The sequence below is a fragment of the Barbus barbus genome (genome assembly GCF_936440315.1).
Source record: "Barbus barbus genome assembly, chromosome: 26".
In the NCBI taxonomy this organism is placed as follows: domain Eukaryota; kingdom Metazoa; phylum Chordata; class Actinopteri; order Cypriniformes; family Cyprinidae; genus Barbus; species Barbus barbus.
Window position 1 is genome coordinate 22,324,421 of NC_136754.1, and position 11,868 is coordinate 22,336,288.

The 11,868-nt window shown below is 36.1% G+C and overlaps 1 protein-coding gene across 1 annotated transcript; it reads left to right on the plus strand.

Moving 5' to 3' along the window:
* The first annotated feature begins 7,159 nt into the window (after positions 1–7,159).
* On the plus strand, positions 7,160–10,243 carry penka (proenkephalin a). Its single transcript, XM_079379031.1, has 4 exons — positions 7,160–7,194; positions 7,276–7,332; positions 7,629–7,766; positions 9,094–10,243. Exons 3-4 carry the CDS (start codon positions 7,632–7,634, stop codon positions 9,682–9,684), a joined length of 726 nt encoding a protein of 241 aa, XP_079235157.1. The 5' UTR covers positions 7,160–7,194; positions 7,276–7,332; positions 7,629–7,631; the 3' UTR covers positions 9,685–10,243.
* Positions 10,244–11,868: the final 1,625 nt, after the last annotated feature.

Sequence of the window (11,868 nt, forward strand, 5' to 3'; positions counted from 1 at the left end):
CTCAGCTCTATCTCTCTACACGACCCAATGAAACTTACCAATTTGCAAAACTGACGGAATGTATAGTTGATATCAAAAACTGGATGACTAGCAATTTCTTACTGTTAAATTCTGAAAAAAACAGAGGTGTTAATTATTGGACCAAAAACCTGTGCATGTAATAACCTAGATCACTATCTAATACTTGATGGCTGCTCTGTAAATTCTTTGTCATCAGCTAGGAACCTAGGCATACTTTTTGATAGCAATCTTTCCTTCGAAAAACATGTTTCTAGCATTTGTAAAACTGCATTCCTCCATATTAAAAATATATCTAAATTACGACCTATACTCTCAATGTCAAATGCAGAAATATTAATTAATGCGTTCATGACCTCGAGGCTAGATTAGTGTAATGCTTTATTGGGTGTTTGCTCTGCATGTTTAATAAACAAACTCCAGCTGGTTCAAAATGCAGCAGGTAGAGTTCTTACTAGAACCAGGAAGTATGACCAAATTAACCCGGTTCTCTCAACACTGCACTGGCTCCCTATTAAACATCGTATACATTTTAAGATCTTGCTAATTACCTATAAGGCCCTGAATGGTTTGGCACCTCAGTATTTGAGTGAGCTCTTATCACACTATAGTACTTCACGTCCACGGCGATCTCAAAACTATGGCCATTTGATAATACCTAGAATATCAAAATCAACTGCGGGCGGGGGATTGTTTTCCTATTTAGCACGCAAACTCTGGAGCAATTTACCTAGCACTGTTCGGGAAGCAGACACACTCTGTCAGTTTAAATCTAGATTAAAGACCCATCTCTTTAACCTGGTTTAAAAATAATACACTGTCACATTTCTATAATTCAAAGCCATTAAAGGTTAGGCTGCATTAATTAGGTCAAACGGAACCGGGACCACTTCCCAAAACATCTGATATACTTGTTACATCATTAGAAGAATGGCATCTACGCTAATATTAGTCTGTTTCTTTCTTATTCCGAGGTCACCGTAGCCACCCAGATCCAGATTGTGTCCAGATCAGACGGTCACTGCAGCAACCCGGATCCAGTCCATATCCAGATTAGATGGTGGATCAGCACCTAGACATGACCTCTACAGCCCTGAATTTCAGCAGAGACCTGGACAACTAGATGAGCCCCAGAGACAGATCCCCAGTGAAGACCCTGTCTACAAGACGGCCATCGGGACAAGACCACTAAAGCCACTCAGCTTTATATCAAGATGATGTAAAGCTGCTTTGACACAATTTGCATTGTTAAAAGCGCTATACAAATAATAGTGACTTGACTAGTTCACTGCTCCACAACTTATTAATTTTTGACAATAACTTTGATGATGCAGTAATGGTCCCACCGGTGGGTCCATGGGAGCTTAAAACCAGAAGCAGAAACACAGTGAGTAGCAAATTGGATAGATACTTTAGCTAAAACACTGCAGAAAAAATCACTGCTGCAAATACAGTTATTTCTAACTGTTCAAACCAGGTAGACGAAAAAGTATATTTAGCATTATTGACTTGCTGCAGTTTGGAACTGAACTGCTGTTTTGTTTGGCCAGAGGAGAATTGGCCCCCCGACTGAGCCTGGTTTCTCCCAAGGTTTTTTCTCCATTCTGTCACCGATGGAGTTTTGGTTCCTTGCCGCTGTCGCCTCTGGCTTGCTTAGTTGGGGACGCTTCATTTCCAGCGATATCGTCGACCTGATTGCAAAGACACTATTTAAACTTATTGACACATTATTTTCCTTTTTTGATATTGTGCAGTGCTTTGACACAATTTGCATTGTAAAAAGCGCTATATAAATAAAGGTGACGACTTGACTTGACATTATTAATCATATAAACATATAATGGTTAAAATTTGAAAAAATATTTCTAGATGACAAGGAAAGACAACATAAACTTTGAAATTACTAGTTAACTTTGTGGTTTTGCTCATGATGACAGTGTTTTGATTATGTTAGTTTTAAGCTAAATATAAAAATGACTTCAAGAGGAAAATGCTGAAACCCCATAGAGTACATTTTATTGTTACATGGCCTTCTGCCTTACATATTTATATAAATGTAAAAGAAAAAAAAGAAGAATAAAAAGGAAATACAGAGACCGGACCTCTTGGAACTTTAATTGTTTCAGTATGTGGAGCACCAGGTCGTCAACTTCACCTGCTGAAAAAGAAATCAAATACAAATTGAGCATTGCATCATCCTAATCTGTTTAATGGGTATCGTTTTCTTATACCAGAATATAATAGTGAATAGTCACAGCGTTTAATATGTCTGACCTAAGATCTGTCATCATAATAATGGGTCTTCATTGTCCTTTGATAGAAGTATAAAAATCCAAACATAATCCAAACAGAGACACATGGAACTCAACAACTTAGAACACACATACAGAAAGAACTACCAACAAAACATTGAAACACAAGGGCTTAAGTACACAAGGAAACGAGAGTTACGCAACAGGTGAAAACTATTCAGTGTAACTAAGGAGACTACATGGGCAACAAAGGAAAATCGATGCTCCTCAAAAAAAACAAAAAAACATCCAGGAGTACAGGAGAAAGGTGGAGCAGAGGTGGATTAGGGAGAGGAATGGAGGTCCAGGCCAATGTGGTAGAACTGGAGACTGAGGATGATCGGAAAGTCAGAGCATGACAGCAGAGAATGTGGCCAGGGCGAAGCGGCAGAGGAGAAGACTACCACAGCGGAGCAAGAGGAACTGGTGACCACCACGGTGGAGCAGACGGGGCTCAAGACCACCTCAGCAGAGTAGGCATAGCTGAAGACCACCAAGGTGAAGCAGTCTGATATTTAGACAACCAGGGCAGAACAGACGGGGCTGAAGGCCACCTCAGAGGAGCATAAGACCACCAAGGCAGAGCAGAAAGCCACGGTGGGGCCAGTGGAGCTGGAGTCCAGAGCAGAGCTAGAGACCACAGCAAAGCTGGTGGAGCTAGAGACCAGGGTGTAGCTGGAGACTCCCAGGGGAGAACTCAAACTGTGAGCACAGAGAGTTTGATAGAACTCAAACTGTGAGCACAGAGAGTTTGATAGGTTCAATGTCTGTGACAGGGTGCTCAAAGAGCTCAGAGGCAGCCTGTGGCTCTGTATTCAAGGATGGCTTCCTTGGCCGTTTCAGAGAAGGCTGAGAGTTTAGGACAGCCTCCAGGGCTGTTTCAGAGCAGCAGCATGACCTGAGCGGTTCAGATAGCCCCCTTTAAAAGAATGAAGCAAACCTCATCCATTGAAGTCAAAAGCACCAGCTCAATAAAGTCGTTTTCCTTAGTAAATTACATTTTCCTTAGTGGGACGGTCTCCCTGCTGGAGACACATAATCTGTACTAAAGTCATTTTGTTTGGTTGGTTGTTCTGTAATGTGTGAGCAGGGAAGAAGAAAGGCGACAATCCAAATGCAAGCACAGTTTATTCAACAAAAGCACAAAAACAGATAATCCAGTCCTGGAACAGGAGTAAAATTTACAGAAGTAAATCAGGAACATAATCCAAACAGAGAAACCAGGAGCGCAACAACTTGGAACACACAGGAACAACAACCGACAAACTGAAACACAGGGGCTTAAGTACACAAGGAAATGAGGGATAATGAACAACAAGTGAGAATTAATCAGGGTAACTACACAGGTGAATACACACTGGAATCATAAGAGTATAAAGGATGTCATATGCAGCTTGAGGTGTACAAATGGGGGGGAAATCCTTGTTTCCAAGAGTAACCTAAAGTTAATATTTTACTAACAATAATTGAGATCCGAAAAATCTGTGGAGAATTTTGAAGAACAATGAAAAAGAAGTGCTAATTAATTGTATTGAATGTACACTTTTAAAAAAACATTACCTGCAGATAATATGAATTTAATAAAATAAAATAATAGAAGTAATAGTGCTCAGTCGTAGTTCACTATTAGCTAGTCAGTATTTGTTCCTGTGTAGTTATTCATTAATGAGAGACTAGTATTCCAAAGTGTTACCTTTTAAACTATAATATTTTCATAAGTACTCTTTTTGAAAGTATGAAAAACAGCCCAAAAAGTACATCAATTAAGTTGTATATAAAAAGTAATACATGAGGTAAGTGTTTGCTGTTTTACATTTGCACCCCTCTGTTGAATTAATAACTGCAGGAGCCAATAAACTAGTAATTGCAGGAAAAACTAAATTTATTGTCTTCCCTGGTCTAAACTTATATTATCACACTCAAAGGTAGCCCTACATAGTGGCTCTTTCTGTATACATAACTCATCTGCAATGTTCAATATCTTAACCACTCAAAAAGATGTAAATATAAAATTTATTGCTGATGGCATATCAGAGATATACAGCACAATAGCAAAGTACTCTCATATGTGTGGCAGAATTTAATTAACTATTCCTGTCATTGGTGTTGTTTGGCCATAGCCTGAGTGACACTGTAATTATGGTGCTGATATCCTTTCTTCACCCAGCAGGAAATTGAATATGAAGGCTGATTAAAAGTCTTCTTATACCCAAACTACACAGCCCACAATCATATTTAATCATGCACCAATCATCGTAGTTTAAATTTTGGAATTTAAACTTTAAACATAGTTTTTTGTTTTTTGCTGTTTTTTAAACTTGACCACAGTTTGGTTTGATCAAAAGTAAAAAGAGTGCCAAGATATGATTAAAAAAAATTCAATGCATAAAAAAATTCAAAGGTTTATATTTAAGGGGATAGTTCATTCAAAGATAATAATAATATTATTTCTCTTGTGGAGCACAAAACAATATATTTTGAAGAATGGTAACCAAGCAGTTTTGTCTTCTTTTTGTTCTGCATAAGAAAGAAAGTCATACAGATTTGGAACAACATGAGGGTGAGTAAACAATGACAAAATGTTCATCAACTATGCCTTTAAATGTTGATACTTTATTGGACTTCTACTTTTTTGGAGTGTTTACTGGAAATCCAGCAGGTCATGAAATGCAAGTGTTTTGAATGATCAAGATGGTCATGAGTTAGATTTAAGATTTTAAAAGGCAAATTACTCGTTCCAACCAGTACTTTGTTGCTCCCTCAGGATTAACTTGCACTCATATTTTAGCTGTGCTTGTCATTTAGTGAATGTTTTTCATCAAAAGTGACTCACAGTGTACTTATCCCAAGGATATCCCACTTCTCTAAACTAAGTTTAAAGGGATCATTCACCCATAAATGAAAAAGTGTCTATTTAAAAAAATTTAACTGTTTTTTGACCATACAAGGAAAGTCAGTGGGGCCCAAGCATCACAGACTTTCATATGGACAAATAAGCCTGAGACATTCTTCAAAATGTTCCACAAAAGAAAGTCAGACAGCTTTGGGATGACATATGGGTGGGAAAATGAAATAATTTTCATCTTTTGCTATTAACACTAGGTCAGTGCCAATTTTAACTTTTAATACCATCATTAAATATGCAAAAACCTGTCAACATAAAATACTGATTTGCATTTCATAGTTCATTAATATGAAACTACCACTTCGCTGTAGAGTTTATGAAGATAACATACCGGTGAGAGTGGAATGGTGTGCTAAACAAGTATATTTTCCAGCCATGACCCCCTGGCAGACAAAACCATCATCATTTTGTAATTCCCCTGAGTTTAATGGATCAGTATGATGCTTTCAAAACCTCCAACGGCACATTAAAACTATAGTGGCATCTATGCAAATTGCCACTTAAAACAAGTCCACTTGCAAGTGTTACTTGCAATCTCCATGGTTTCTCATTTTGATTTTTATTCTATTAATTTACAGATTAGATTCATTGTCAGCCTAGAGGAACATTGGATTCATTCATTTCGTTTTGAAGAAAAGCAACTTTATTAAGGTGGAGAAGATTCATACACTGATCCATTATCGAAATATGTTTGATTCAGAATTCATAAAAAGCATAGACCATTTTTAAAAGCTGAATGAATGATTAACAGTCCTTAATTTAGGACAGTGGCTAAGTGCTTGATTATGTGCCGAGGTCTGTCAAATCTGTCCTCATAGAGCTGAATTAATAAGAACAGCATTACTTTGCTCTAAAACTGATTAAAATGAATTACCATTTCCAAAACAGGGTTTCCTAATTGGATTCAAGAAACAATTTTCAATAGTCCTGATGTCTTTGAAATGTTATTGCCACCATATTTCTACCTACTTATTTAGAGAAATGTGTTTAAGAGCATTAATTGGAATAATTAAATGAATAAATGAATTTATTCTGAAATGCTTAGTTATAGTGCTCATAGCACTTGATGGGAAGTCATTAATCATGAAGATGCTCCTGTCAGCAGAGGTATGTTGTTAAATTCTAGAGTTAAAATAAGATTCTCCTGTCAGTAGAGGTTCGTTGTTAAATTAAATTTTAAGTTAAAATAAGATGTACATAACAGGAATCAAAGTCAGCATGAAATGAAAAGTCACTCTATTTTATACGTGTTATTTGTATTGTGACCATTCATCCATCCATGTTAACATCCAACAGTTAAAATCACATTATTTTTTAAAATCAAGTTAATGCGTTAAACTGACAGCCCTTATTATATATATATATATATATATATATAATACGTTTCTAAAAGTGCTGTTGACGTGATTTTTACCAGATGTCGGTAACCACCAAGGTAATCCATACATATAAATAAAACAAACAAATAAATTCAGAAATTAAATTATGTTTAATAAAATGGAATGACACAGGGAAAAAGTATTGAACTACTGAAATGTATGTAATAGTTTGTACAAAAGCCTTTGTTGGTAATGACAGCTTAAAGATGCCTCCTGTATGGAGAAACTAGTCGCATATATTGCTTAGGTGTGGTTTTGGCCCATTATTGTGTCTTCAAAATAGTGGTTATATGGCAAATAACCACTATACACACACACACACACACACACACTTATTAATTATTATTTGGCTTATTAATACCCACAGACATAAATATTCCACAGTAAGTTATTAAGATCAAATGCACCTGATCACTTGAAAGTCGAATCGAAAATTATCACTCTTTAATTTATTCTGTGGTTACTCTATACGTGAAGCTTCCTGCTGACGTCAGATTGCAAACGGCGTGGTGTCATGAGGGGTCGCTGCTTAAAGTTGTGAGTGACGGTCGTTTCTGAACAGAGCAGGTCTGGAGTGTATCTTCGTGCTGTGAGATACAAGGTACTTTACCAAAGAGGCTTCAACACTCAGCGAAAAGCGACTGGCTAGTGATATTTTTCTCTTTTTGCTCCCTGTGAGAAGCTGTCCAAAATATCCAGCACTACAGTAGACACTGCTAAAGAAAACTACAGTACTCAGGTAAACTAATAGAGAAAAACATTGTACATAATTTAAAGTAGCATATTGAAAATGATTAATACACTGGATATATAATAATTTAATATGCTGGATAGGCAGTTTGGTCTATTGGCGGTTTCTTATTGTACTAAATTGCCTAATAAATTGTGAGCGTGCGTATTAGCCTATAGACTATTTTTGTAATATATGAATATGATATAGTTTACCACATTTAGCCTATGTCCAATTTGCAAAACTCTGACAGAGACTGCTTTATATTTTCCTCATGAAAGTAAAGGTTATATGCTTGTTTGCAGCCCATGGCGTTAACTGTGAACTGGTGGACTCTGGCTTTGAGCGCTTGTCTCGTGCTGACGGTTCGCGCCGAATGCGGCAGAGACTGCGCTCTCTGCGTTTACCGGCTGTTCCGTCAACAGAGAGAGATCGACACACTGGTGAGTTTCATCTCCATATATATTTTCAGGTAAAAGTCCACTAATAACGCTTGATATAACGAAAAGTTTTCATTGTGTATTTTTCATAGAGGTCAGGTCGGGCAAGTAAAGATTTCCATTACTCCAAATAAAACCAGAAAACATGGTTACTATACTTAAACCAAGGTAACCACAAATTACAAATTTGCTACACTAACCATAGTTTAACTATGATGTTTGAAGTAAAACTGTGGTTATACAAATTGTAATCAATATGCCAAAAAAAGCATTTTTAATTTTCATAAGGGTTAAAAGTATTTTAAAAAATCATACCATTTATTAATTATAATATTAGTTTTTGTATGTTGTATTTTACATTTGTTTGCTATTTCGTAATTATTTTACAAAATGGCAGGTTCTATTGTGACAACTTACCCCTTATAGTGTGACAAAATGGTTGTCTATTGGTAACCTTAGTATTATTTAATCCACATTATTATTATTACAATCTCTATTGTCTTTGTAATATGGTGTAAAATGGTACTGCTGAGTGTACAACCATTTATGGAAAACTAAAACATGTTGTGTATTTAAATATATTTGTAATTACATATTTGTCATGATGAAGTTTAGTGCAATTTAAGTATTTTAATTTTAAATGTAATATTGAATAACACACTACAGTTTAAAATTGAGTACTTTGCATGTGTTTTAACAAATAAGTAAATACGTCAAAATAAGTGTACTTTGACAATGAACAGATTATTAAATTATTGTTTAAAATGTACTTTAAAGTAAAACCTTTTTCTGCTATTATTTTTTAAAGTGTATTTAAGTTTGCTACACTTAAGTGGTCTTTACCAATAAGTTATTAGTAAAAATTATTTCATGATAGTAATGGTTTACAAATAATACAAAATGTCCTGTAACTAAGTAAATTACTTCTGGTAAAACGGGACTTTAAACATGAACAAATGATGAACATGATCAACTCTATAGTTTATTTTCATATTTTGTATTTTTATGTGAATCCAGTATACATGCACAAGTGATGTAATTTTCACTTAGTGTTGTTTATGTTATAGCATGATAGTTTTTACTTAGAGATATTTGTGCTGTAGCATAATAGTTTTCAAAAGCAATTCAAAGCAAGTTCTTCAAACCATGTGTTGCCAAGTGACAAACTGACAACATTTTCCACTGTTCAAATTGTCAGTTGTGATTACTAGCACTCTTTAATATGCAGCTGCATTGAAGACCAGCAGAATGAACGTGTGCCCTCTGGTGGACCAATTGTTTTTTGTTTGTTTTTGTTTTTTTGCATTTATTGCATTCATGTCTCCCATAGACCTGCTCATTACAGTGTGAAGGGGCAGTGGACTCCAGAAAACTAGAAATCTGCAAAAACATCCTCAGTCAAGAGGATCGCCTTGCAATGGACAACCTCAAACAAGAGGAAGAGAATGCAGACCATCTTCTCATCAAAAAATATGGTGCATTCATGAAGCGTTATGGGGGCTTCATGATTAAGAAAGCAGCAGAGATTGGCATGGGAGCCCCAGCTGAGAGTGAAGGCACAGAGGCCATTAGTAAGAAATATGGAGGCTTTATGAAGAAGGACAAGGCAGAAGGTGGAGCGGAAGACCAACAGGTGGAGCTGCTGAGAGAGATCCTCAGGGTCGGTCTCACCTCAGAGTCAGATGAGCAGCATGATGGGGACATGGTCAAGCGCTATGGGGGATTCATGAGGAGTGTACAGGGTCTAGGGGAGGCAGGGAGAGACTTGCACAAGAGATACGGGGGGTTTATGCGCAGAGTGGGCAGGCCTGACTGGTTGGACAACCAGAAAAGCAGTGGGTTTCTGAAACGCACTTGGGAGAATGGAGGCGAGACTGCCCTGCCCAACATGCAGAAAAGATACGGCGGATTCATGGATTAGAATTTAAACATGGACACCCATCCTAAACAATCTGTTCCTACTTTGTGTAGAGCTTGCACTATATTGTACTTGCACTGTAATTTCATGTGAAGTCATTTTTAATTTATATTTATTTTAGGCTGAATATTTATCCATAATGTACAGTATAGTTACATTTGTGTTCTCAGTGAATACAGTTTGTGTTTAACAAAAAAAAAAAAAAGGAAAGAAAACATTTTCCCATTCTCTGTGTTTACAGTGGAATCACCCATCAGATAGGACATTTGGTAAAGACAAAGACAGAGAACAAAAATAAAACTACTTTCTGGCTCACATGAATGAAAAATACTTTTCACATTGTTCACATTGTTTCGCATCGCTTTGTTCTCTGAGAATCTCATCACATTAGCTAGTGTGCTTCGCTCCTTGTAGATGAGGTTAAATCTGCTGTCTGCACTTGATGTGTTAATGGTTAATGCATTTCTTTTAAAAAACATTTCAACAGCTTTTGTTCTTGTTTAAATCAGAGCAACATTTCTTAGCTATTAGCTGTACAGAATACAATAAATTAATCTTACTGCAGAAGTATAATGGCTCTTTGACATGTTTGTTTCTCACAAATCAATTCATTCCTCTAGTGGAAGGTATTCTCCGTTTGTTAGGGTGCCATTAATGGCCCTCTTTAGTAGCTTTTGATGCAAGACCCAACTTTTCTTACAGGTGTATTGTCTTATCTCACACCAAATTCCACAGCTATTCTTGTACATGCTCTAGTTACCTCACGCATTGACTATTGTAACTCCCTTCTCTTTGGGCTACCCCATAAACTTCTTCATAAACTTCAATTGGTTCAGAATTCAGCTGCCCATGTAATTACTAGAACCTCTGGTAACACTTTACGGTAAGGCTACATGAATTACCATGAATTCATGCATAAATTAATGTGTGAATTACTTCATGCATTAATATCTCATGAATTATCAGGAACTAACATGAGTTCAAAGTCTTTCATTCATGACTTCATGGATGAACAACACCTTAATTAAGACTTATTAACTAAGGTGAGTACATCATCATGAGTTATGATTTATTACGCATGATCATGATGTTTTCTTTGTTCACAAAAAACAAGTTATTTACTATCCATTGTGGATAAAGCTAATGTAATCCACATTACCTCATGCATGCATACAGGCTAGAACAGTATATCAATTATTGTGAGAACTAATGTTTTTCATTAAATATGATATGAGTTATCAAGCATGTTCATATCTTCTTCATAGTAGCCTGCAGGTAAATGGACAGACCCCAACATTGGCCAATCAGAGCACACAGTATGTGAAATCTGTTAACATCCAAATAGAGTAGTCATCATTAACTAAGCATTAACTTCTCATGACTTCATCATGTGTGTGGCCCCTCAACTAAAATGGTGACTTGCTCCTTTGGAATATTGATAAAGAGTGTGTTATTAATGATAGCATAATTGTGACATAACATGAATATGTTCAAGCTTTTGCACACAATGTACTGTGGACACAAAGGGACTTTGATCATAACTTTCTGCTTTATTCTTAAACAGTATAACCCAGATAAATCAACAGCAATGTGCTGTATATCTTAGAACTCTTTACAAAACCATAAAGCTGGTTTACAAAATCATAAAGGTTTCATAAACAGCTTGGTCTTTTTTAAGGTAAGGAGACACCTTTAGTGTAACAAGCTCCTGATGTGAATTCCTCATTAAATATTTAATGTTGAATAAAAATATCAAATAAAAAAAAAGATCAAATAAATGGCACAAAAATGGCAGTACATATACAAACTTGTCCTTTTTAGGGTATAGAGTGCACAAAACGGAATTATATGTTAGTTGCAGGGGGTTTTGTGAGCAGGAGCCTACAGCTTCAGCTATTTTAAAGAAAAAAGAAAAAATCTATGGTTTTTTAAAGAGTTTTTCACATATAAAGGCACTCAAAGTTCATGGTATATGCAGTCACCACTTTAGTTGAGGGGCCACACACATGATGAAGTTAACAGAATAACAGAATTCTGTTAACAGAATTCACATACTATGTGCTGTGATTGGCCAATGTTGGGGTCTGTCCATTTACCTGCAGGCTAATATGAAGAAGATATGAACATGCTTGATAACTCATATTTAACATTAGTTCTCACATTAATTGATATACTGTTCTAGCCTAT